A 27983-nucleotide genomic window follows, 5' to 3' on the forward strand; every position below is an offset into this window, starting at 1 on the left:
TTTCAAGTGGCATTTTTAAAAAGCTCGCTCCCCAACGCACACAGGGATGATTCAGAGAATTAGAGCGTTGCCAGAGCAGGCGCATGAAACGCCTCTAACTGTGAACATTCCCGGCAGCCAGTTTGCCGACAACAGAAACAAAGCAGAGTGAATTCATTTGTCTATCTTTGAATAAATGTAATTAATAAAAGCATCCAGCCGTCATGCCTTTGACTCCGGGGAGTCGTCCCAAGTGAGGAAATGAGCTGAGTGGGAAGTCGACCCAAATACCTTTTAAGTCAACTCCCAGTGGAGAGTTCTGATGACTAGTGTTAACCTGCTGAGTGGGGCCCGGACCAACTCTTAATTTGACGTTCCTCGGTTACTTGCTGAGCAAGCTCGTTCACTCAGTTAGCTCCTTACAAGGAAACGCGAGATTGATTCTGCATGAGGAAGACGGGAAAAAACATGCTTCTCAGCATCTCCTGCGCTAACGCAGCCATTTCATTTCCAGGACATTTTCAGTCAATGGAATTGGTTAACCGTAAACCATCAAGAATAAAACAACTCTTCCATTTTGTAGGAAGAGAGAAAAACATCTAATGTAAGATAGGTCAACTCGAGGCTCATACATCAATCAAATGGCGAAAGCAGATCATGTGCTTTGACAGTAAATCTCGCTAAATTCTGCACCAAAATTAAAACGTTCCTTTTAATACTTTCAGTGCCATGGACGAGAATTTTCATCGTGTAAAATACTTGGTTTGTGTGCCATAGAATTTTTTGTGTTGACATTGCGCCCTACAATCCAAAATATTTCAAATGTTATTCAGCGACTTTTGTTCCATTTCCCACCAACACAGGGTTGTATAGGAAAGAATACACAGTTCATATGCTGGCAACACTGAGAACGTTACATAATACGTATGTATGCTGGTAGCAATAAACCAATGAGAGGACATTACGTAGTATGTATAGCATGTAAATTGGCCGTGATAAACCATTCAGAGAACATTAGGTACGTTTTCTTTTATTGCCAACCATAAGTTTGAGCGTATATCTGTTAATTTACCTAGTGTGCCCTATGTATGGGTTGGATACGAAAATACACCCCATAAATGGTGTAACTTGCTGGTGTGGAAAATACGGTAAACCGCATACAGCAGTATTTCTCAACTATATTTTGCCAAGCCCCCCCTAGAAATAAGAAAACTTTTTGCGCGCCCCACCCCCAGTCGATGCACGGGCTATAAATTCGATTATTATTGATGAAAATTGCTTAAGAATACCTACACATGTATCATTTTTAACATTAACAACAGAAAAGCGCAATATAAATCAACTTTCAACAACTGTTAATTATATTTATTGCGTTTATACAGCTTAGTCTAAAACGGAAAAAACGAAGCAAGTGCACCAAAGTGCCTGAGACTAAAAGAAAATGATGAAAATTAATACTTTATTGCAATTACATTCCACATGACAGAAACAAAGCCTTTTTCCTGGGATCATCCACACCCCCCCTGGCATCACCTCGCGCCCCCCCAGGGGGGCCCGCCCCTCTATTTGAGAAGCACTGCCATACAGAAAGCACAAAGTTTGAGATTAGAAATGATAGTAATGCAATTGAAAACATAACAGTTTACTGTAATTAATCGTTCGCAATTAATCTGTTAATCTGACACTCCTAAATTATATAACGCAATTGCCCAAATACAAGAAGCACTTTTTTTCCCCAAACATTATGACCAAAAGTATGGGTGCATCCTTTTTCTAAGTGAACGGTTCACGGATGAACCATCTAAAGAGCCAAAAGTCCCATGAATAAGAATAGCTTTTAAATAACCGATTACAGAGAAAAGAATAATAATAATCTTTGACTCTCCATAGGACTCCTGACAATTAAAATGGTAGTTGGGCCGAATTAAGTCGTACTTTGCCACATCCCTGATGGAGCCGGAGCATCTTTCCAGCTAATTTGATTGCAGAGCCATTTGACCTCTCAAGCGAGCAAAATGCTAACCGAGGCTATGCTATGTGTCTCTGGCTAACTCAATTAGGCCTGATGTAATCTGCTTTCACCACATGACAATGTAAGAAGCTAAACCAAGGCTATGCTAACACCGGCTCCAATTTGGGATTAAAATGCAAAGGTGAACATAGCTTGTTTGCGCAGTCGGTCATTTGTTAGTCGAGCCGCATTGTGATTACTTTGAGAGCGCTGCATGAAAAAACCGCCTAGCACGCGCTCTGATTTCCTTCAAGCTGTTTGATTATTGAATATGTGCACGCATATGCAATGCAGACACTCGTGTCGACACAAAGTCACTCATTCGCCCCTCATGAATAGTTAAACAGCTAACTATCAAAGAATTATTACACAGTTTCGACTTACGCACGTGCAACAAAGTTGGATGGTAGATTAAATGAAGGTTAAACGCTGAAAATGAGCGAGTTCTCAAGTGAGGACACGAGGGCGGGGACCAAAACGTTTGCATTTAAAAAGACAATTACGGTTGTACCGGTGGCGTAAATGCAGCATCGTTTTGCCCCCTGACTTGCTCTCGCGTGTGTGAGATGTTTATCGCGCCGCTGCGTTCATCCACATGACCGCCTTAATTATTGAAGGTTAAAGGCACAGCCCGTACAACCAGAGCATGAATAAAACATAGTCCATATTGTTCACGGTGTCATTGTGAGCCTTTTTGTCAGCGTTCGTCCCACCGTCGCTATCCTAAAGTTATCCACTTGCTATGTGTATAAAATGCAGTTTTACCTGCATTGAGACAAATTACGTAATTATCTAATCAGTGTCTTTTTCAAAGACGAGACTGCGTTTTTCACATGTAGCAGGGGTGGGCAACTCCGACCCTTGAGGGCCAGTGTCCTTCATGTTTTCCAGTTTTCTCTCCCTAACACACCTGATTTAACCATTAGCTCATCAACAGGCTCTGCTGGAGTTTGAAAATAATCCTAAGCATTTGAATCTGGTGTGTTTGAGAGTGGAAACAGGAAAACATGCAGGACACCGGCCCCTGAGGCCTGGAATTGCCCACCCCAGCACATGTAGCATCCGTCTTCATCATCTTCATATTGCAACCACTAATATAACTTAGTTCACTTGAAAATTCCACTTTTTTTGAGTGTTTGTTTGTTTAGCGTCAACATGTCTGTTTTGTTCCTATTCTCGAGCTTCCAAAGTGCTTCGTTTTCGCCTCTTTACGTGCAGAGTTGACGTTGTGTTGGGCCAAAAGATAACACTTTTTAGGAGGCGTTTTTTTTTCCACTAACGAGATCCTGCAGACAAAATCTCACGACATTGAGATCTTGAGTAAAAACGAGACGTGATCTGAGAGATCAAAACAAACATGGCGAAATTGGCAAAAATGTTTGCTGAATTTGTTAGATTTTGCTGAATAAAAGTGTAGATGGGATGACTAATATTTTGAGGTCAAAAATCGATGCGATGTTTTCGTTTGTCTGTTTGTTTGTTTTTCCTCCTAATCTGCTGCAGCGTGTCCATCGTTGGGCCAGACTGGAGACGCTGGACAATAAGGAGTGCATAAAAATCATTTTCTGAAAAGAAAAACGAGAGGCCGCAATGTTATGCCGCTCGCTGACTGTGAAATGGTTATGTGCAATTTGTCCAGCTGCCATTGAACAGAGCCACATGTTTTATGTTTAATATCGTATGTTTAATTCGAATCGCAATAAAATGCACGCTGGTGGCCATTTTGTTGGCTGTTACAACACGAGGAATAATGGAGCATCCACCCCAGCATTAAAAAGCGTATTTGAAACATCCTCCGCATGGTTACGTAGAACATATTCAGGTATATGCAAAACACAAAAGAGACACAAAAGCGTACCCTGCGCATCTAATCTCAGCGTTGCGTAAAGGCCCGGGATGGCGGCACTTAACGCGACCTCTATCACAAGCTCACATACAAATAAAACAAAGATCCGAAACGGAGGCGTTCAAATGAAAGCAGGCGGCAGCAGGTAAAAGACGGTGAAAGCGCCGCGCGCGTCCAGGGAGGGGGCTCAAAACGGGCTCGTCATATAATATTCCATCTTGACGAGCCGGCGTGCGAGCAAAAACCAGATTAGGCCTCACGACAGGGTATATAACCGAGTACAAGCCGAGCTAATGAGGCGTCTGTTTACCAACATCTGCCGTCGTCATGGCGACGGCACGAGACGTCCCGCCCGCATCCTCTCCCGCCGCGCATCTGTCTCTGTCTCGACCTCTGCTTCCTGACGGCAGCACGCCACGCTGATTAAATATAAATACTTCTTTATGGTTTCAGTGCTGTTACTGGCCTCCTTAAAGTCTGAGTTTCGTGAAAACGTTGACATTGCTACAAAAATGAAAATGCATGAAAAATCAGTGATGTTGTAAATTATTGACCCGGAAAAGTTCAGAAAACACCACCATTTGTTAAAAATAAATAGAATCTCAAAATTCTCAAATATTCGACTTTGAAACTTTTTGGGAAAAATATGTTTTGCGTTTTTTCCTTGAGTGGTTGTTCTGACAAGAACAGCATAAAACATAAAAAATATATATATTACAATCTCGATGTGTAATGTTAGAAACGATATTTTTGAAAACATCTGATATGTTGAAAAAAAAATCCATTACTTATTTATACACTTTTATAATGGGACCCATTTTTGATCCCTAAGGGTTATAAATGTGCTTTTTTTTTCTTCTTCTTCTTCTTTAATAAAAAAAACACTGTCATTGCGCCCAAAATAAAATTGCATCAAAGGAGTGATGTTATAATTTATTGACCTGCCTAAGGCCCTAGTAGAATTATATCAATTATTCCACTAGGAAACTTTTTTGGCAGGCAAAAAATATGTTTACTCCATGAATAAAAGCTGTGACTATTATGACAAAAACAGCAAAAAAAAAAAAATCTATATAATGTTAGGTCTGATTTTCAAAAGATTTGATATGTTGAAAGCAAATAATATTCCATTAATTATTTAAACACTTTTATAATGGGAACCATTTATGGTCCCAGAGGATTATATTGCACATTTTTTTAAATGCTGTTATTGCTCCAAAAATAAAATTGCATCAGTGATGTTATGAGTTATTGAGCTACCAAATAATATCATCATCTTAATTATTCCTCTTGGAACCTTTTTTTGGGGAATATAATACATATTTTGTATTTATTCCTTGTTGTTTTAGACAAAATGCATAAAAATATTGAAAAAAAAATGAATGTTACATCTACAGTTAGACCCCAAGCTATTGATGATGTGTTGAAAATATGTTGTTTTATTATTAGTTTCAACATTTTTATAATAGGGATAATTTATTGGTTACACGGGTCCCTAGTGTAAATTTTACCATCAAATAAATAAATTTGCAAGCATTTAGGAATTTATGGTCCCGTTTTGAACATGTTTTGATCATCTCGTCAATTTTCGCCTCCTAGTGTTTTAAAATGGTTTTTGTTAGATGTGTCTAGATCAATGGCCCGAATCGGGTCGAAATTGACACGGAGGGGTTAAGGCGCCTCATGGGTTAAGAACGGCATCTTCACTTCATTTACCCGAGATTACGTTCACTCACGCTGATTTCTCAGGTGACAAATAAACCCAGGCAGAGCGCTCTTGTCTCTGCTGTACAAATGTTTATTTTTCCACTAATGACCGACTTCCTTTCCCGTCACTCGAGAGCTCCATCACGCTCTTCACTGGCTGCTCCAACGTCGCCCACCAGCCTCATCCCTCTGCTGCCATCATGTCTTTCTGCTTTCATCTGTCTGGCAGCAGCCGTCTGCCGAGGAAGCTGCAGGCGGCGGCGGCGGCGGCGGTGAGAAACAGGCTGACAGACCAAGACATGCCTTGGGCGCCTTCCCTTCACGCCGTTAAATCTTCCCTCTCGCTCGCTTGATCCCCCAAGCTCTCCGTTTTTCTCTTCCTCTTTCTGTCCCATTAAACCTCGTTTTTCTTTGTATGGACGCGCACCGGCCGCAGCTTGTTATCGTACTCAGTCCTCAGCAAGTCTCCTTTTTCCTTTCTTCATGCTGCGCTAGCACAAAAAGATATTCTTGTCTGCAGTGTTATTGCTTGTGCCAATTCTACATATGTAGATCAGTGATTCCCAAGCACTGCACTGGAGGAAAGGAGCTGACTTAACTTATTTGGGCTGTAAACTTCTCTTTTTTTTACTACTAAGCATCTGACGGTACGATAACCTTGAGCAAGAATCTCACATTATCACTGTATTGAAATCACAGCTCTATTTTTTTCCTCCATTGAACGCAATCTATTTATTTTTTAACAAAATGTTGAATATTTGGTACAATATAAGTATAAAAGAATAAATGTAACATTCTTTTTTTGCTCTGCCCACAGTAATATTTGTTGAGGAATGTTTTGGAAGTGATGTAGTTTGCGTGTGCAAATTCACGCCTACAAACACACACGTATGTTTTGTGCAGTCAGTATCCGTTGTTTACTTTATTTTGGAGGCGCAAACAGGAAGTCGCTGTGCGTGAATCGAGTATAAAGGCCGTGCTTATTCAGAAGAACTTGCTGCAGCTGACTTATCTCCAGCAGAACATCGCGTTTGTGTTGTTACTTCCTTAACAATGGCTGTAAGTTTTGTGTTTTCTGTACATCGTTTCTGTTAAGTGCATACTCATGCTAAGTGAATAATTAGCATACAAAAAGATCGCGAATGTCCTTGTTTAGCATCGCTAATCACTAGCTAATGTTAGCATCTATGCACATTCCTCTCCACACAAGACACTGCCCTGTCACGTGCAAGCTATTTTTTTAAAGACAAATAGCGCCTCCTTATCCTCTATTCAAGGTTAAAAACATCATATAAAATAATAAATGATTGCCATTTAATTATTTTCAGAGGCAGCTTGTTAAGTCAACCCTGCAAGCACTAGTGATAACGTATCACCAAACTGCACCGCACTTTCACACATGTCCACTGTGAGGTACACTAGACTTTGAAAATAATTCTCTAAAATACCGATGTGCTATATTTTCAAAATTATTTTGAAAATTATCAACTGCAACCCTCAAAATTATACTGAAAAGTAGTGTGTTCGACTAGCAGGAGCATCATTTTGTGTTATTGATCCAAAAGGAGTTGAAGTCACATTTGAGAGCTATCTTTTAAGATCCAATGAGAGCACGGAGGTTGTTACGCTTCATGGCTTGATTTTGATTGGTAAAGCTTTGTCTAATCATCTCCCAGAAGTTTGCGACATCATTAAAATTCTGCATATTTTTTATTATTATTAGTTTATACACACAAACTAGTTTTAGACGGTATTAGCGGGTATTGAAACCTTTTCAACACCACGGTAAACCGTCAACCCAGTTTTCGGCCCATGAATATTTACTACAAAGAAAGATCAGCTGTGTCAACAAAGTTTAACACACCTCTTTTTGGTGGTACTTGATGGCCAGTTTGAGCTTGGCCAGGTCATGGCATTGACGGGGGTCCAGCTCTTCGCTCTGGTCGTTGTCCCGGTGGTTCAAGATGGTCTCCAGCTCTCTGGAACTCCTGGCCTGGTCAAGAAGATCTTTAGCGAAACGTTTGCATTGCTGCGACAGCTCCTCATACTCCTGACGGAACTCGTTCTCCACCTGCAGAGATGAAGTCCTTGTTAATTGCGCGGTCCGATAAAAGTATTCTCAAATGAAGTAATCTACAGTAGACCCTTTTTTGAGCTGTACTTGGTATGATAGTTCTGCCTATCAGAATACAATACATAATCAAAGATGCTTGATTTGATGGAAATATTTTTCTTTTTTTGCCCACTTGAGGGAAACTGATGTTCTGGGGATCTCTTGCGGATCGCTAAAGTACTTTGGCACAATGTTTGAGGATCACTGCTCAAGTTATCCTTGAGGTGGTTCTTAGAAAACATGATCCGCCTTGGGCTGCGGCTGGTGACCCAATTCAAGACTCGATAGTTTACCCTTTCAATTGAATTCCGTTACGGTTGTGCCATTCTGAGTCCTCGGGTATCTCCATTGATTTACAACTGCACTTCACCTTATTGTGCCCAGTGTTTGATGTACAGTACATGTAAAAAACTATATTAAAATGTAGCAATACAGTAGGCTATGGCATTCAGCAATCTTCTGTAGGGCTACAGATATTGAATACTTCGGTATTCAGATATCCAACTGTAAAATCTATCGAGTTATCGGGTATTCAGAAAAAAAAAAATATACTTTTGCCTGGTTAAAGAGCATTTACAAATACAGAAGACAATATAAGACAAAGTAGTGAATTTTACTGGCTAAAACAACATTTGCCTTATTTGTAAAAAGTGATCAGTAGGAACAGTAACGGTGTCATTTTAGTCATTGAGATCTATCAAACTGCCTTTGAAAAGTAAACTGATGGGTCTGACCTATTTACTGTATATGGAGCAATTGAGTGCTGCTTGCCGCTAATGTTGCTAACATATAGCGCTGTTAGTTGTTGCTAGCCGCTAATTTGGAGTTGTCACTAATCACTCAATAGGTGTCGTATTATGCATAATTACACATTATGTTATTACATATTATTACACATTATTATACATACATAATTAAGTCTTTAAGGATCCTTAATTAGCAGTAATAACAATTGAACTTGATTTCAGGACAACATAATGTTGTTGATGTCTATGACGAAATCAGTCAGCCTATACACAGCGACATACTGCCAGGATCTACTCCAAAAAAAGCCATTGATGACTTGTTTTCAAGGTAAGGTTTATTTTAAAGTTGGCCTTCTCACCGTGTTGACTGCATGTTACTGACATGCATTGCATGAAAGTACTTAATGAATCAAGGTATTAAGATTACCGTATTTTCCGCACTATAAGGCGCACCTAAAAGCCTTAATTTTTTTAAAAAGCTGATGGTGCGCCTTATAATCAGATGCGCCTTATACATGGATCAATATTGAGATTGCGATTCGTAGATGGGGAATGAATTGATAAAATTGAGCTTTACCTGTTTCTTTTGTGTGTTTACAGTTGAACAAGGTTGCTCATATTGACATTGAGTTATTATGCTATTGAGAGTTATTATTGTTATTACTTTGAGTATTACTATATTGTGATTGAAAAAGTTTTAAAATATGTCATTAATTGAAGGTGCACCTTATAATCCAGTGCGCCTTATAGTGTGGAAAATACGGTACTTGAGTTTGTTCCACCCCTAATTTCCTTTGAACAAAGGGCTGAGTAAACTATCATTATTTATTTATTGCGCAATGTAAGGAATGTTTACAGAGAAATTGAAAGCATGTCGTGCATCTTTTTTTAAACAGTTTTTTGCACAAGTTTCGTTTGTGCTTTCATGTCACACTCCCGGATCATGTTTTTTGAGAAGCACCTCTTTGCATGAGGAATTGTGCGACACAGTTGAAGCCAAATTGACCCTGCTGATGATAATGGTCAAACAAAGTAGACCTTGCTGAGTTCTTTTAGTTCCCAGCCCAGTCTGAAGGCGGTCAGAATCGGATCCTCGCTGGACAACGCGATGAGTGACGGCGACGCCAACGCCTTGTAGATATTCAGTCGAGACCGCGAGTGTCGAAGGCTGTCCACCTGCACATCAGGAATAGTATGTCGCCAACACGGCTTTTAGTCGGCGAATTTGTACCGCGACCAACCTCTGAACTCGAGACGCACTCCACACAGTCGCATCGGATCTGGTGCGGCCTGGGAATGGTGACCTGGGAGATTCCATGAGTCAGTTAATGGCGGTCGCCGGTTTGCTGAGGGCGTTTGAACTGCCGTTACCTTCCTCTGCACTAGCAGCTTGATGATCTCGTAGTTGTTGGTGTGAGCAGCGAGCATGATGGGAGTGATGTCGGGGGTGAATTCTGAAAACTGGCTGTCCATCATCAGCGAGGGAACCTGCAAAGGGTTATTGGCACAACAGCGTCTTGTGTGACCGGCTCGCCGAATGGATGAGTAGGGGAAGACACGCGTGGACTCTTTCATCTCTCCGAGGGAGCGCCAAGCCTCCGCTCGTACTTTTCATCTTTTCTGCCGCTCGCTTCATTTCCTCCTCCTCTTCCTCCTGCCCCACTTTCTCCTCATGTCTGCATCCCGCGTCGTCCTCTTCGCACCCTCTTCTCATCCCGTATTTGACGTTTTCCAATTCGCCGCCGCTCTCCTCGTCTAACCCGCCGCTTCCCGTCAGCCCCCCCCCCCCCCCCCCCCCCCCCCCCCGCTCGTCTCTCAGACAAATCCTCTCGTTCCTTATCTCATCTAGCACTTTTCGCTGGATGTGATAAGGAGTGTGAGAACAGCTGCCCCCGGTGGGCACCCGACGTGCACAATCTTGCACACATACATTCAGTCCCTTGACAGTAAAGTACAGAAAGTTTCTTTTTCTCTTTGCTCATCACATTCCCAGCAAAAATAGATGCGCATTTGCATACGTGCACGCGCACACATACACACTTCTCACATCAAAGGGCGCAAGAGCCTTCCCTCATCTGCGTCTACCCTTTCTCTTCCCTTCCTATTCCTCCTCTCTCAATCTGCGCTTATCCCTGTCATCTTCCATTTTATGTCTTTCCTTTCCTTATCAAACCTCTACCGCCTTGCCTCCGCCCGCTCATCCTTGCAGTTTCCGCGGCCGGCAAGCACGAGATCGAGCCGCGCTCGAGAGCGTAGCGCGATCGTCGTTAATCCGCGCGTAAGCACCTGTTTCTCGCCGCTCGGCCGCCGGTGCGACAGCAGCAGCTCCACGGCGCCCACGACCTCCTTCCTGATGGCGTAGAGCAGGGCGTCGCCGGTATGGATGCCGTGGTCGAGAAGCAACTCCATGATCTCCAGGTTTTCGTTCTCGATGGCGATGAGCAGAGCGCTGCGGCCCAGCGGGTCCAGGCAGTTGACGTCCATGTTGTAGTAAACCTCGGCCTCGCGGAGCGCGTGTTTGACTCCCGCGTAGTCGCCCTTCTCCACCGCTGTGAGATAGGCGCGCTCCTCTGCCGACAGCTCAACCTCAGCCCGCACGATCTGCAGCGGGATGCGGTCGCGGTACGGCGAGTACGTCGCCTTGAGGGAACAGAAACAACGTGAGCCCAACCTGCCGTGTCGCATTTGTGACCTGCTCTGGCAAAAGCGTCTGCGTGTCTGTTTGGAAGTAAATATTTGCCCGATAGACAAACAGAGTTTTGAGCGTTCTCAGAAATAACCGTATTAAAGTGGACTCCCGGAGCTCGGAGGCCTGGAACGCTATTGGTACTACCTCGTACAGGATTCTAATCTCGGAATTTGCTAAAACGGCACCATGCAAAGCTTATGGGTGTCCCAATAATACGAGGAAAAACAAAGACAAGCACTACTTTTGCGTGCCGCAACTTATTAATTTCAAATGTAAATTTATCTGAGAAAGGTGGTTGCGTAACATGGGTATTGGTGAAAATTCGACGGGTTTTCGTTGTCTCAGCCTTGAATCTCAGATTTGGACGATAGACGTGCAAATTATTTTTATTTTTTATTCTTTGTGTTGTCTATTTGGTTGAGTGGTCATCTCCCAAGCCAGAGGCTGTGGGCTTTGTGTGTATCCCTTGTCCAACTGTTCATTACCAAGACAGTGAACCCCCTCTTGCTCCTGATGCTGTACCATCAGTAGGTAAAATGAGTAGTCAGTGTCGAGCTTTTTGAGTACTTAAGGTAAAAAAGTGCTATATAAGCGAAATGCTTAGACGTTAACACCATTAATAAAACAAATGGTTTCATGTCAATCTGTATTTGTTTGTATTTGGTACACGCAGCCTCCACTTCAACCTGTTGAGCCTGGAAGGGGGCTCCTCCCACCTGTGGTCACTTCTGAAGGTTTCTGATTTTCCTCAAATTGGGGTTTTTGAGTTTTTCCTTCCCCTTCTGGGAGCTTTTATCGGACCAGTTTGCCAGAGCCGGTGACATTTGGGGCCTTTGGACATTCCCGTGGTCCAACTCACCTTCTTGTAGTAGAGCTGAGTCATGGGATTCATTTGGACGTTCTGGCAGGGAGACAAGACACCAGATTAGCAACTCCTCACACATTTCACACAATAAATATTAAGCTCGTTCTGCAGCATAAGCGCGTCGTTAGTGCGCAGCGTTAATGTGTAATCCTCGTGCACTCTGCAAATTGAAAGCCGTAAAAGTCATAAATCAAGGTAAAAAATCAAAGCATAAGGGATGTCACTAATTGAGTAGGTTCTAGGTTGCCTTCTTGCAGTAGACCTCAAGAGACTTAGAATGGAGTGAGGTTCCCAAGGCTGCTGATGTTTGCGCGCCATCGAATTGAGCACCTTACGAGCGTTTGTTTTCACCTCCCGGACTGATTGTCACTCTGTTGACGGCGATCATATTTCCACAAGCCGCGTGCGTCTTTCCCGCAGTCGGGATGTTGAAAACGCGTCGCGCTCTCTGCGGCAAAGTTAAAGAGATTAAGATCTGCACACGTCTGCTGGATTGCGAAACTCCAGCGCGCTCTCTAAATGAACGGTGACTGACGGCCGGCTGCCGGCACAGAATGCAGATTCACGGAAAATCTGCACGCTGCGGGACTATTTATGCTGACGGCTTTACAATGCGTCGTACAGCAATGCAGATAAACTCGCCGCTTGCCTCTGATCTCGCTCCATCGCTCGCTCTTTCTCCTGGAATGTCGCTCTCTGTGACTTGTCCGTGACTTGTCGGAACGGTAGCTCGTAAATGCTGAAGCGGTGCTGTTGCTCGTGAAACCAACACACCAGCGAAGACAGTGTTTTTTGCTAGGTCTGACGGCGGTTGTTGGATAAAATCTTCGTACGGAATCTAAAATTGAGCTCAAGGATCCTCGTTTTCTTTAAAATGAGATTCTGTCTGTAAATAAAACATGAGGATGGAATCCTTGCAAAACAGTAAGAGAAAAAAAGTGAACTTAGTCCTTGCAACCTGTTAGGTGTTTAAGTTTGTCAATAAGATTTTTAGTTGTGGTATTACTATCTTAAAAGTTTGTAGCACAAAAATGATTGGACATAAAGACATGTGGTTACGGGTCCTTGTTATGAATTTGCTACTTTGCCACTAAATGGCTTAATTCCTTCCCGATTTGCTTTCTGTTTATAAATATTGATGATTCTGACCAATTGGGAGCTGCACACTCCTCGCATCAGACTTAATTACAACAAACAAGTTCTTACGTAGATGCTCATGAGTCCAACTGTTGTCGACGAGCTCAGGCTGTAGCTAATGATTATTCCCATAACTGATTTTTTAAAATATGATTGAATGCCATTCCCTTCATTCAAGAAATTGACTTTTTTTTAAATTTACAGTGCAGAAAATACATTTAATAAATATTTATTTACTCATTTGATATTTGTTTACTCGTTTGATTGTTTTATTGTCAATTCTTAAGTGGTCACAGATATCAATGGAGATTTTGATACATAAAATTTCTAAAAAAAACCGATATGGTCTTAAAATTTTGACCCAACTTGGGCTTTTAGATGTTTTTGGTGTGATGTCAAAGGAAAAGCATATGAATAAAAACACTTGGAGGCTAAAATATTGCATGGATTGTCCAAACATAACGACTTTCAATCTGCTGTCCTGCTTTCCCTTTTAAATGCTTGCAAACTGGAGGTCGAGAGGTTCAGCTTTTAGTTTTCAAATTTAGCCCATTTCGGGCTCATTTACTGTCATTAAAAATTGAAAATACTGTCCGTTTCGGACTTATTGAAAACCAGATGTTTTGTCATGCATTTCTCATAATTTTTACATCAATTCTTTCAACGGCAACTCGCAATAAGGGTGCAATAGAATTTTTTGTGTTGAGACCCCAAAACCACCGGGGTGCTAGCGGACAAATTGTGACATTTGTAAGCCTTTCAATGACTTCATTGAGTGGTTTAGCCTGATTCCCATAATGCAGAGTTCTTGCTAAGCATTGTAGGACTTGTAATTGACAAAAGTCTTTGAGCCAAAGAACTAAATGTTGCAGGAAATATCTGCAAAAAATGCATTTTGAACATAGATATATGTAAGTGAAATGCAATATGACATGTAAATACAGTGCAATTGTATGTAAAAGCAGAAAAATGTAACAAGAATGTTTGTTTCGAACCGTTGCATTATCAAGGAGTTTGGATGGAAATGTACTGTGTGTCCAGTGTGTCTGTGGAATGAGGATGACGAGTGGTGGAATTCTTTGATTTATTTATTTTTTGTGCAGTGACATCACAGATGTGCACTAGAGCTCTATTGACACCTCCCTTTGATCTCTTTGCGCATCATCTGCCCTCCATTTTCACAGCATCGCTAGGGCCAATTATCTACCTCGGCTCCATCGCCCGCTGCCCTCTCCCCATCTCTCCCGCACTTCATCAAACTTTCTTTCCACTTCCCTCTCCTCCCTCGCTCTCGTCCAATGAGATCTTGGGCTGGGAGCGTACCCCCCTCCCCGCCCCGACTCGTTTTGAGTCTTCAACTTTGTCCTGTTCATCAGCATCTCGTATTCTTCTCACAAGCCTCTCATGCTTTCCTCATCTGGCTTCACATGAAAGCTTTCTTTCTTTCTTTCTTTCTTTTTTTCTTTCTTTCTTTCTTTCTTTCTTTCTTTCTTTCTTTCTTTCTTTCTTTCTTTCCTTCATCCTAGTTTTGTCCTTTCATCCTTTCTTTCCCACATTTCTTCATTCATTCTTTGTCATCCTCCTCATTTTGTCCCTTCCTCCTTTTTCTTCATGTCTTTCTTTAATTATCCAACCTTTCATTCCTTCTTTTATCCTCTTTGTCCTTTCATCTTTTAATTTCCATCTTTCTTTCTTGGTTTAGTGATCATCGTTCCTTCCCTCATCCTCATTTTGTCAATTTCTCTTTTCTTTCCTGCCTCTCTTTATTCATCTGTCTTCTTTCCTTTCTTCCTTTTAGCTTCATTTTGTCTTTCCATCTTGTCCTTTCTTTTTCTTTCTTTAATTCTCGTCCTTTCTTCCTAACGTCCTTTATCATCCTTTTGCCTTTCTTTCCTCCCTTTTATCCTCTTTTTGTTCTTTGATATTTTCCTTACTTTCTTTTTCTTTGTTTAATCCACGTTCTTTCCTCCTTTCTTTTTTCTTCTTTTTGTCCTTTCATCTTTTCCTTCCTGCCCTGCTTTCTTTATTAATCCATCTTTTCTTCCTTGATTTTATCTTCATTTTGTCCTTGTCATCTTTTTCTTCCTGAAATTTTAGAATCATCTTTCTTTCTTCCTTTCTTCCTTTCTTTCTTTCTTTCTTTCTTTCTTTCTTTCTTTCTTTCTTTCTTTCTTTCTTTCTTTCTTTCTTTCCTTCATCCTAGTTTTGTCCTTTCATCCTTTCTTTCCCACATTTCTTCATTCATTCTTTGTCATCCTCCTCATTTTGTCCCTTCCTCCTTTTTCTTCATGTCTTTCTTTAATTATCCAACCTTTCATTCCTTCTTTTATCCTCTTTGTCCTTTCATCTTTTAATTTCCATCTTTCTTTCTTGGTTTAGTGATCATCGTTCCTTCCCTCATCCTCATTTTGTCAATTTCTCTTTTCTTTCCTGCCTCTCTTTATTCATCTGTCTTCTTTCCTTTCTTCCTTTTAGCTTCATTTTGTCTTTCCATCTTGTCCTTTCTTTTTCTTTCTTTAATTCTCGTCCTTTCTTCCTAACGTCCTTTATCATCCTTTTGCCTTTCTTTCCTCCCTTTTATCCTCTTTTTGTTCTTTGATATTTTCCTTACTTTCTTTTTCTTTGTTTAATCCACGTTCTTTCCTCCTTTCTTTTTTCTTCTTTTTGTCCTTTCATCTTTTCCTTCCTGCCCTGCTTTCTTTATTAATCCATCTTTTCTTCCTTGATTTTATCTTCATTTTGTCCTTGTCATCTTTTTCTTCCTGAAATTTTAGAATCATCTTTCTTTCTTCCTTTCTTCCTTTCTTTCTTTCTTTCTTTCTTTCTTTCTTTCTTTCTTTCTTTCTTTCTTTCTTTCTTTCTTTCTTTCTTTCTTTCTTTCTTTCTTTCTTTCTTTCTTTCTTTCTTTCTTTCTTTCTTTCTTTCTTTCTTTCTTTCTTTCAATCGAAAAAGAATTCAAAGAGATTGATTTAAGAATATAAAGGGGCAGAGGAAAAATGTATGGCAAATCGCCCATGGCGCCAAATAGCACTTTACAAGTGAGTCCCCGTAGCGTCCTGTCTGTCCTCTGTCCCGCGCGCAAGATAACAAATTCCACCCAAACAAGCGAATAAATAAAAATGACATTGACGCGTCTCCAAAGACTTGTCTCCTCTTCTCCCGACCTTTATTTAACAGTGCCACTTAATTACAAACAAACACCTTTACGAGCTGAGCCAGGAGATGAGAACGGCTAAGCGAATTCGAGCGGGAAAAAAAAAGAAGTATGTTGGCAGATGATGCAACCCTTTTGTTGTGTAACACTCTAAATTTAGAACCGAAAGGCATTTGGGAAGACGAGGCCGCGAGCGGAACTGAAGATATCACAACCCCGTCGCTACCGACACTCCTGGGGGAGCGTCCTCCTTGCTCGCGCGCTAATCCTTCCATGCCCCCACTCTTGAAAAACCCCAAATTCCTCCTTTTGTCTCAGTTTTCTGGCCATTTTGCCCTTGGCTCATCCTTTGGATAATTTTGGGCTTTCCCCGAACTTAGTTCCCCATCTCGTCCCCCCCCTTCATCATTGCCATCTGCCCGCCGCCGTCTTGGTCCATCTTGCATCATTCGCTCGGTTTCCTCCTCACCTCACCTTCGCTTTATCTCGCTCTCTCCCCTCCTTCATAACTCTTTAATTCCTCTGCTGCCTTTTTCCTCTTTGAGCCCACAAAGAAAATGACACTTGCACGTATTGCGCAAGTGGCAAGACTACCCTTTCTTTCTTTCTTTCTTTCTTTCTTTCTTTCTTTCTTTCTTTCTTTCTTTCTTTCTTTCTTTCTTTCTTTCATCTTCCATTCCTTCTTGCCCTTCTCTCTGTCTTCTTTCTTTTTTTTCTTTTTATTGTACATCACTTCGGTTGACTGGTCATTTTAAATGCGCTTTATAAATAAAACTGACTTGACTTGACTTTTTTCCTTTGATTCTTTTTCTTTCTTTGTTTTTCACTTTCTTTGTACTTTCATTCTTTCATTCTCTGTCTTTTTCTTTTCTTCCTTTTGTTCTTTCATCTTCCGTTCTTTTTCTTTTTCTTTCATTCTTTCTTGTTTTCCTTTTTTCATTCATCTTTCGTTCCTTCTGGCCCTTCTGTCTTTTTTCTTTCTTTTCTGTCTTTTGTTTAATAATCGTACATTCCATCTTACCTTCTTTCTTTCTTTCTTTCTTTCTTTCTTTCTTTCTTTCTTTCTTTCTCTTTCTGTCTTTTCATTCATTTTTCCCTTCCTCCTTTTGTTCAATCATCTTCCCTTCCTTGCCCTCCCTCCTGTCTTCCTTCCTTTCCATCCTTCATTCTTTTCCGTCCTTGATTTACTGGTCGAGAATGACGTAAAAAATGCTATAATTGAATTTGCTGCGCTACATCAGTCTTTTTAATTGGCCACATTCCCATGTTTAATGGCGACACGTTATGCGGCTTTGCATACAAATGTGCGCCTTTTTTCTGATGTTCTGATTTGATCCGCAGGGTCGGGGTAAGAAAACACACACAAGTGCGCTTACTCGCATGATGGGAATCTCCCCAAACGCTATTAGCTATTATCACGTCGGCAATGTGTACCTGTCTTTCTACGAAAGTAACACCCTTACATTATTAACACCATGTGTAAATGCGTTTGTGTGTGCGCACACACGCCTGTCTCGAGTGATACTTGGTCATGACTGAAGGAGACACAGCCGTCGCCATGGTAACAGTAGTGAGGGTTGCCATGAGCCCTTGCTGCAGCAGGTTAAAGGTTAACATGGCGGGCCTGTGACCATAAGTGCGCACGTTCGAATCCCTGGCTCATTACAGGAGGAAGTGAACCTCAAAAGAGTCATGCGGCTAACAACTATCTACTCACAGTAGACTCTATCGTTCAGACAGTGACCGTAAGGCAGAATCTCATCTTTCTGACGAGCCGTTAGTCCCGTAATACTCGTTTCTAAAAGGGACGTTTCTTAAACATGATATGAACGAAGCTGAAAGCTGAGGAGTTTGACGGTATGTACTGTGCTTTCCTAGCAAGACATACATTTACTATGACCAGCGGAACGCACCACATAAATGACTATTCTCGGGATACAACAATTAATCTATGAATCGACATCTCATTGAGGAACACATTTTTATTCTTGATAGTCAATCATTTAGATGGATTTTTAATTTGAAATTTTCTTGCTTGAAATTTCAGCTTCAGCAGTAAATATTTTCAGGAAATGAGTAGTCCTCCATGAAAGCAAATACATCATTTGCAAAACAATGATCAACATTTTTTTTTTACTATTATTTGGGCATTTTGCAGACTAAACCAATACCTGAATCATAATTATGTTTATATATTTCCTGCACTATCAATTTTAGGCCGCGGATTTTTTTGGCAATGCTCAGTTTTGATGGAATGAAATACAGCTTACCATAAGGCAGAATTGAACTGTGTCAACATGTTATTTATAGACCCGATTCATCGATTAATTTAAAAAAAAAATCAACAAATTAAACGTTTTTACCGAAATAAGTATTTACATCTTATTGCAGACTGTTTTTAATCTAATTATAAATGAGTTTAAGAAAGTTTTGTGGCCATCTTGTGGTACACTAAATAGTTAGCCTTTCATAGACATATTAAGACTGAAAACAAGAAATGGTGAATCAATTCATAAAAGATCCCCTTTAAAACTGTTTTAAAAGCTTTATGTCAATGTGTTCATTTTCGTAACATCGTCATCCACGATTTTCACAAAGTTCCCAACCGGCCGGGTTATTTTATGGCCGAAGTTGAACTCATTCAATCCCATAGACATTCTTATTCGTCATTTACTACTATTGGCAGACATCAAATATCCATTTAACAAATAAATGAACTCATTTGCTGCCCTGGACAGCTTTATTCGTCAAAAAAAATAAATAAAGAAAGAAATGGGCTGGGCTGGGAGTGAATGAGTTAAAAATTAAGAAAACCAAAATAATGAATTGTTGGCCCGACTTAACAAAGTCAACCACCGGAAGCGAATTCATCTTCCCAAGCACTCTTTATTCCGTGTGTGCGCGTGTGGCGAGAAAGCCTTGAAGACAGCAAGCAGATGTTAGATGACTTCTTTTGATCTGACACTACTAAGTAGTTCCCAGGCACGCTCTCCGTCTAAGGTGGCGACTTGTGTGTTGTGTTTGCGTGCGCGGGTCGCAGTCAAACGTCGAGCGGGAGGAGAAGTCTTAAAGAATGGATGAAGATGAAGCGCCTCAAAAAGTTCAGCGGAATCGCTTAAAAGAACAGCGGGCAAAATGTTCTTGAAGGCAGCGAGAGGCGTTGGGGGGGGACGTTTAAAATGATGATGGAAGTGAAGGCAGGCAAGCAGACAGATGGAGACTCCGCTCCTCCTCCTCACATGCTTTAATAAGTGTGAGTACATGAGCGCGACGTGGCTTCGGTGGAAGCGTTAATATTCATGAGCGACGCCTGACAACCAGCCGCGCCTTGAGGTAAAAAAGACAAGAACGCCTTGACCCAGGTCACTTCACCCTCCTGTTACTTGGGTGCGCTACAAATTTTCCTGCTGCATACTCGGCCATTAATAAATGTATGAATACAAATTACAAAGGTCATTAGGGCTTCAACTAACAATTACTTGAATATATGTCTATTCTGAATGAATCAGATTTTTATGACACATTTAATTGACATCCCTTTATCAACTCATTCACTGCCATCCATGAGTTTCTTTTTTTTTTTTTTTTTAAAGCCAGATGTTGTGTGCCAACCTCAAATTAACAAGACTATTTTTTTTTTCCTCTGAGGGCCACACACAGGAAAATAGAAAGACTTAAGGGCCACGTTATTGATGTTCATTTTACTAATTAAACCAGGAAGGTCAAACTCATTTTTGTCGCAGGCCATTTTGTGCCGATGTGTTGGGGAAACCAAGCCCATTTTAAATCATAGTATTATTTCAGTACACAACAAATTGATGACTGAGTAGATTTAACTTTAGTAATATGCCGTGATCTGCTAAAATGTGAATGATGGGCCACAACTGGCCCATATAAGATGTAATATAATAATATATGATATAATATAATGGCCAGTATAAAATTGTATGTATACCCAAACCTGTATCCTTTTTAACATTAACAAAAAGCAATATAAATACACTTTAAACAACTTAATGATTTTTTACAGCGTTATACGGGTTACAGCCTCGTCTGAAACTGAAAAAAAAATATAATAAGTGCATAAAAGTAGTTGAACTAAAAAAACCTTGATGAAAATCTTATTGTGTTGCAAATACACTTCACATGACTAAAACAAAGCCTGTTCCCTGGGGTCATCCGCACCCCCCAATGGGGGCCCGCCACACTATTTAAGAAGCAGTGCTTAAGACTAACCTTTAACCTGTATATACGCTGTAAAAAGTACTTAACAGTTGTTCAAAGTGGCTTTCAAAGGCTGTTTTCTTTTGTTAATGAGTTAAAAAGGATACAATTTCTATCGATAGTACTGTATTCTTATTTATAGTCGGGTGGTGCGTAAATTTTTCCCTGGGGAGAGGGGCAAAATACAATTGAGAAGCACAGGTTTAATGTCATTTAACATTTTAGAAACTCATCAAATCTTTAGAGGGGAGGGGCTGAACCAATACAAGCCGAACACTGGCGTTATTTCACAATTCCCGGCAGATTTGTCCTGATGATGACCGTGACAAGGTGTCGGGCTGTGACACATCTGGCACGCCACGTCGACATGATTGGAATCCAGCCATAGAATACATGGCCCTATTAATATTCAAATAGGCGTCTGGCGTGGGATCATGTGACGTAATCAGAGCGCCTGTATTCCTGTAACGGTTGGGGGCGGGGGGCACAGTGGGCCACCCGTCATTCAAATGGATCCGCTGAGGACGCCATGAGGCCGGGGGGGGGTCTGCACAATTAGTGCTGCATTTGTTAATGAGGCTTAGGGGGGTGCCTTGTTTGTTTGTTTGTTTTTAATTGATCCAATCCGCCACTTGTCACTTCATAGCGCGTTTCCAAATTTAGAACATGGCTGGCATCGCTCGCCCTGCGGTCAAACGTTAGCGTTTGTGTCGGCGTCTTCTTTAGATGAGAACACTGAAGACAACACTTGACCTTCTGTTCCCCTCTGGTGGGAATAAATGTGATCTGTCACAGCTGAAAGTGTATCTTCTCCGTTGACGCCGGCTTAATGCGAACCACGTCACGGGATGCAATCTAATTAAGCGTCGGGGTTCCAAAGTGAGCCAGAAACGGCGCCGCTATCCTTGTGAAAGCGGCTCGTTCCGGTTTTCGTCCCGCGTGCGGGTTCTTTGACTCGGATCAATGCGGCCAAGATCTCCGAGCGCCGGCAGCGGTAAAGTCGCTCGGACATGTTCATGGGCCGTGAAGAGCTCTGATGTGCGCCTTGAGAAGTCGATTCAATCCGAACGGGAAGCAGACGCTCCCTTTTTTTTTTTATACCTCTAGATGGATAAAAATAGATTTTTGGAAAAGCTACAGTTATGTAAGAGTAGCAATTTGCCACATAACCATATAAAGATGAAAATAATTCAAGAAAAATCATGGTGAAATAGGCCCGCACAGTTAATCGAATTTTAAACGCGATCACGATATTGGCTGCCACGATTACTTTAAGCTGATCCCCGGTGATATTGACATTTAAAAAGTCAAGCACTTTTTTTGATTACAAGTCCAATCGAGCACTTTGCCATTCTACCACCAGGTGGTAGTGTTTTCCACATGTCTGCATGACAAAAGCATCTTCTTTTCTCGCCCTAATATAATATTTACCAGTGTGAAGTGGCGTTGAGTTTCTCAACTGATACCTAATATATACAGTGCTAGCTGTCAATTAAGACACTTTTAGAGAAATCCGTTGGAATAAATTGGAATAAATTCGGTTTGAAATGACCGAAAATAACATTTTGACCGCTAATTGATTAAAATTTGCTTAAAAGTAAATAATGTGCTTGGTTCTAAGTAGGCTTTTTTTTTCATTGGTTTGCACTCAGCAAGTAAGTTAGCTGTCTTGTCCTGTGTGCCATTTGTTTTCATTATTTTTTATATTATATTATTTATATAAGATTTTTGCAATGTCTTGGGGGTTGAATTTGTTTTAATTATTGACTTTATTTATTTACTTTAGTTTATTATTATTATTTTTTAAGTATCAAGCATTGATGCCTACTTTATATACTGCTTGTTTAAAAAAAAGGGCAATAAATAGACATGTTTGACCTCACATAATGAATAATCGTGATAAATAATTGTGATTTCAATATTGACCAAAATGATTGTGATTATTATTCTGGCCATAATCTGCAGCCCGAGTATGGTGTAATGTGGACCCTTGAAGAATTCACTATAACACTACTGAGCAAGAAGTTGTGTCATGTTCCAATTAATTTGCTCTTTTTTTAAAAAAAAGAAAAATACATGGATCCCGTCATGGATCAGAAAACATAATAGATTATGATACTGCAGAAATTGTGTTAGAATTTCATGTCTCCTCTGTATGTTCATATACCTCGGGTGCAGTAAGAACCACTGCTATACAAAGGATATGAATCAGGTCATAGCAAGGCAAATTTCCATGGTGGGGTTTCATTGGACATTTATCTCCCAATTGCAAATAACGTCCTTTCTCGAAAGCTCATTAAACAGAGTAAAAGATGAGTGTGGCCTTTTAATCATAACCACAATTGATCCCAACCTTTTATCACCAAAAGATTTAATATATGAGCTTTTTATAGCTTTTAAGCCACAGAACATTATTTCATATCTGTGACCACTGTTAGGGGCCAGTGTGTCATTGGGACCAACTTTTTTTTTTTTGGGTGGTCTTTTTCATTAACTTTGTCACGTTCAACTCTTTCTACTGAGTCATCCGTCTCCTTTTTTCTTGTCTTTTTCATACAAAAAAAACTGCAGACATGTCTTTATTTATTCTGCCAAGTCAGACACAGAAGTTATGATTGCGGGCTTGAATACATTCAACTGCAAAGCTTCCAAACGGGACCTTCTATGGGATATTGATTTCCCTACTCTGGCCTAAATTAAATGCCACAGTGCGGCTCACTGTGATGTACTACTTGAAAAACATAAATAAATAAATAAAAGCGCTCAAACAAATACGCGTTTGCTTCCCGCGTCAGCATCTCGTCTCCGCTCGGTGACGACACGGGCAACAATCGCTTCGACGGCAACGTTTACGCTCAGCGTGCGGCTGCTTTTAACCAGTCTTCATTCCCAACCACTTCCCTTCATGATGCTCTCATCCTAAGTTGTACAACTTGAAGTAAGCCTCCACGCTCGTTTCCATGGCGATGCTTTTTGTAGCTCGCAAGGCTCATTCATCGAGCTGGAAAAGAGCATCGGCGCCAGCACAATGAAACATATCTGTGGAGCTTGACGGCTCTTTGAGTCCAATTGTCAGAGTTTGCCTTTGAGCCTTTCACCGCAAGAAAAAATCTAATTTGATGAACTGCAGGCGTTCATCAAAAGACTAAGCACAATGCAAATCACGATTGTGTTCCTATGAGCTGGCGGCAAATGACCGATAAAAAAACATTTGATTGCTTTTGTTTAAATTCTGGCAGGAAGTTATTCCTCAGATTTCGGACATTACAGATGTTGTACATAACGTCAGAATCATGATAGAGAATAATAAAGAAATTTGGGAAATCATCCATCCATCCATTATCTCCAATATCCTCATACGGTTTGCGGGGGGCGCTGCAGCCTATCACAGCTGTCTTCGGGCAGTGTTCTGTATTCCAGCCAATCGCAGGGCACACATTTACGAACAATAATTCACACTCACATCCATATCTAAGAGCAATTTTGAGGAAGTTAGACTGAAGGAATGTTAGACAAGAAAACCCACGCAGGCACGGGGAGAACATGCAAACGTTACAGTTAGGCTTGAGCTGGAATCAACCCCCACCTCCGACTGGGCACTGTGTGGCGGACATGCTAAGCACTCTCCCACCAGGCCGCCTATTTCTGAAGACAATACATTGAATTTATTTGACGAATTCGTCATTTTATGAGATGAAGAATTGAAAATGAGCTAAATCTGGAAATTGATTTTTTGCCCCAGTGGCAGAATGCTGGATGGGTGGTTTATGAAAAGCCTAAACCATAGTTATGAACTACTTAAGTGCATCATTTAGGCAAGGTGTACGAATACCATAGGTAGAGCAATGTTTTTTTGTTGTTTTTTTTCTCCAGGGCCAATACAGGGACATGCGGGCCATGGAAAATTTCAGAATAAGCCATAGATTTTCCCAAACGGTCGTTGGAGGTGGGGCTATATTTTATTTTTGGACCATGTCTCGTAGTCCTAGAGTCAAATTGTGTGAAAAAAAAATCACAAATAGTGTGCCTGCCCAAACATTTTTCCATCACACCTTGTAAGGCTGGAAAATATATACCATAATTCCCTAAATATATGACACACTTTTTTTTCCCCAAAAAATGAAGGAAAAGCATGGGTAGTAACTTAAAAATTGTATGTATTAATCTTAATTTTTTAACACCATTCAAGGATGATTAATCTGTCAGCCACATAACCGAGTTTTGACGCACAGTTTTGTCTGCCGTAAATAAAATCGTCAATGAATTAAAAAAACAAAAACAGTGTCCATGTTTCCCTCTGCCTCTTTAGTAAAATCCTTCCCTGGATGTCTGCAACTGCTAATCGCCTAAAAGCTTCAATCACATATTAGAGTTTTAGCTGTGATTGATCTGCGATTTACCACAAATCTGAAGTTGAGGCAACTACAATTGAGACAACCATTAATTCACTTCACCATAAAATGAGGAACCCTAATAAGTCAAATCTGTGTAGGTTATAAGGTGGCGCAGTACCAAAGGAAAAAAAATGGGTCCAGAATATCTTTACCTCAATTTTAACGCCTTTAGATAAGCGGCTGTTGCAAGTGCCTCGCATGTAAACCAAATGCGTAACCCAACAGCGCCTTTCTTTCAATTGGATTAGGGGAAACTTTATTGATCCCTGAGGAACAAATGGGCTGCTGAGGGAGGTGCAGTAATTGGATTCAGGAGGGGGTGTGGGGGAAGAAAGGAGTATGAAGCACTCAAACAGAATATAAAATTATCAATAACGATGAGAGATCTCAGTTCGGAGCATCTGCTTTCTTGTGTTTTATTGTTTCGTGCAACTTTTGCGCACCGTTTTTGGAGTTCGTTTCTGAGTAGTGCCTTAAGTGGGGGGAAAATAAGTTCAATATTCCAGATTTAACTGCTGCTTGGTAAATTTAGGCAGTGGGTAACGCGGCAAATGAAAAAATAAATACAGGTAGTCCAATTTGGGATTTCTATCAAAGCAACTTCCTTAAAGTGACGATATGTAAGATTGACACTGTTTTTTTAATAAAAAATGAATCAGTTAAATTATGCTTTTCTAAAACTTACAAATACATGTGTTCTTAACTCATTCAGTGCCATGGACGGGAATTTTCGTCTTTTAAAATAGTGATAACATTAATAAATCAAAAAAAATCTGTTTTTTTATGGTGAGTAGCTGACACACTTGACCACTGCTTACCTTTATATAAGCCAATTGAGCACTGTAGTGCTATCTGTATCCACTTGATGGCAGTTATTCCCACACAACACAACTGTTACGTACATGCAAGTGTAGCTGAAGAATGAAAGTCAATCTTTCAATGGCAGCACCCGGATTTACATAGCACACAATATTCTGTTGGCTGTGAAACGTTAGCGAAAATGCCAAATGTACTGGACCAGTAGAGCTTTCCATTTCCAACAATGCTTGGCACTGAAAAAGTAAATGACCAACAGTATGTTTTAAATATAATCGTGTGTCTAGTTACAGTAACATGAAATTATATTACATAGGGGGTGGCACTCCTCCGGAGGTCGCCATGTCTGTTATAGCTATGGACAACTGGAGGTCCGTGTGTATTGCTGCATTTAGCGCAATGCCCCCAAAGCTCCCACGGGCGCATGCAAAAAATTACACATACTCCCTTTAAGGGACTTTCATTTCTCAGTAGGTAAAAGATTCAAATTGTAATTAAAGTTCATGAAAACAAGGGATTAGTAAATGATGCGCACTTGTGAAAGGTGAATGTGCCAAAACTTGTTTTTCTCCAAACTAGGGATTCCGATTTGTAAACATTCGATTTGCTCTAACTTTGTCAATTTCTGAGCTACTTCCATGAATTACATATCATTTTAAAGGTTCTTAAAGAGACAAAGTGTAAATTTAGACCGTTTTTCATTACGGACAGCAGAAGGATCTGCATTTACCATTGTCCGTAGCTATAATTTTTTGAAATTTATAATCATTTATTTTATTTTTTTAATGAAAAACGGTCTAAATCTTACACATTGTCCCTTTAAATGTAGAATTAGAATATATCTCAATGTTCGGAAAAACGCTCCATAAGTGAAAGTCCTTTTCGCATTTACCATTCATTTTGTTGAGTTCGAAATATCTGAATGCAATTGAATGCAACTCATGCATCTCGAGAAGTCAATAGTCCCGTTAGCAGCTAGCTGCCGACGCTGTAAACCTGTGCCAACATGGCGGCCTAAATAACTTGGGTTTTTCTTTTGAATATCTAATTATCTATGTTTTTTTTTTAAGTGGGGGAGGGTTTAACCAAAGTTATTGAAGTATATTAAGTATTATTGAAGTATAACAAAGTGTGTAAAAAGCACCTGATTGCTAAAAGCTAAATTTGAGAAATGCTGGTACTGTTTTTGAGCATTAAGAATGAAAACAGGGATGATTAAAAAAAAAAAAAAAAAACATAAGTGCGCTACAGATAATGACGTCTTCTTGCAGATGGATCATAATTAATAGAAAGTGGTAATTAAGCAAATAGGTTTCCACATTCTTCCAAGTTCACGACCCGAAATGTACAAGATGTCCTTGATGCTGGCGGTTTGCCTGGACAGAGAGGAGCTAAAATATAAGCTTGGACGGATCTGATGTAAAGATGCCGTTCCCCAAAAATTGCCATCAAATTCCCCAGCTATGAAATGTAATCATCTTAAAGCCGATTGTTGGCGCTCCCACCTGAACGGCTCGTGTTGTGATAAGTCATGTGGGAAGAGCTGGTAAGCGGCGAAGCGGCAACAACAAATACTGTCGTGTTGATTGGTCATCTATCTTGTTTACAGCCTGTGGACGAGCGGGACAATGTGAAGAGAAGAGGAATGGACAGAGGACAGCAGCGAGACAGGTGGATCTTACACACACACACACACACACACACACACGCACACACACGCTCGTTTATTGACGAGTTGGACATAGAAGGTGGACCTTCACTTAGCAACTAGATTTGATCATCTTTAAATCATCTTTCAACAAATGTGTGAGGGATATCAATAATAAAAAACTGGAAAAAAGGCAAGACTGAGTCAAAAACGATCTTTTGCAAAAAGTCACTTGTCTTCCGGTAACTTCTGGCTCTCCTTTTTTTTTTTTTTTTTTTTTTTTAAGAAAGAGTTATCACAGTTGCTGTGACATGCTTTTCCGTGAAGAACTTCAACCAAAGCATTTCAAAGGTGTTGGCTTCCAAACATTGTATGGTATGTTAAGATTTATTTTGAAGTGTTGGCTGGCCTTTTCACCACATTTGGTGACGTGTTTTACTGTCATCCAGCGCATTCTCTTGTGTATTTCATTGCTTTTGTGGCTCAACAAGCCCCTCAAAAAAGATTTTGTGTTGCGCTGCGATGAGAAATGTTAGTCCTATCCCTAGTCAACAATATGGCATTACATACTTCATATTTATCATTGTGTGACTCACATTTTTGCGATGAAGCTATTTTATCAAAATTCTCCGTGTCAACTCTAATAATCGGAAT

General features: G+C 40.5%; 1 protein-coding gene and 1 long non-coding RNA gene across 4 annotated transcripts in view; one reads left to right on the forward strand and one right to left on the reverse strand.

The window, feature by feature from the left end:
- Positions 1 to 27983, reverse strand: part of trpc5a (transient receptor potential cation channel, subfamily C, member 5a) — a 56114-nt gene that overhangs the window by 16418 nt on the left and 11713 nt on the right. Inside the window, exons 1-7 of one of the 2 annotated variants that reach the window (XM_088426455.1) lie at positions 12292 to 15125; positions 11951 to 11992; positions 10689 to 11042; positions 9774 to 9890; positions 9644 to 9706; positions 9441 to 9578; positions 7408 to 7614 (exon numbers count right to left, since the gene is read on the reverse strand). In XM_088426455.1, coding sequence (XP_088282581.1) covers positions 7408 to 7614; positions 9441 to 9578; positions 9644 to 9706; positions 9774 to 9890; positions 10689 to 11042; positions 11951 to 11983 — 912 coding nt within the window. In that variant the 5' untranslated portion in view covers positions 11984 to 11992; positions 12292 to 15125. Of the gene's footprint in view, positions 1 to 7407; positions 7615 to 9440; positions 9579 to 9643; positions 9707 to 9773; positions 9891 to 10688; positions 11043 to 11950; positions 11993 to 12291; positions 15126 to 27983 lie in introns of those variants that run through there. The other variant, XM_088426446.1, reaches the window with a different exon arrangement.
- On the forward strand, positions 5685 to 27974 carry LOC148428843 (uncharacterized). Of its 2 annotated transcripts, none has more exons than XR_015867058.1 (4): positions 5685 to 6602; positions 8625 to 8730; positions 27291 to 27352; positions 27616 to 27974. It is a non-coding gene; the product is annotated as an uncharacterized LOC148428843 (long non-coding RNA). The 2 variants fall into 2 exon arrangements; XR_015867059.1 differs by having other exon boundaries at positions 27620 to 27974.

This window comes from Hippichthys cyanospilos, chromosome 1 (assembly GCF_059441005.1).
Source record: "Hippichthys cyanospilos isolate Australia breed blue-spotted pipefish chromosome 1, RoL_Hcya_1.0, whole genome shotgun sequence".
In the NCBI taxonomy this organism is placed as follows: domain Eukaryota; kingdom Metazoa; phylum Chordata; class Actinopteri; order Syngnathiformes; family Syngnathidae; genus Hippichthys; species Hippichthys cyanospilos.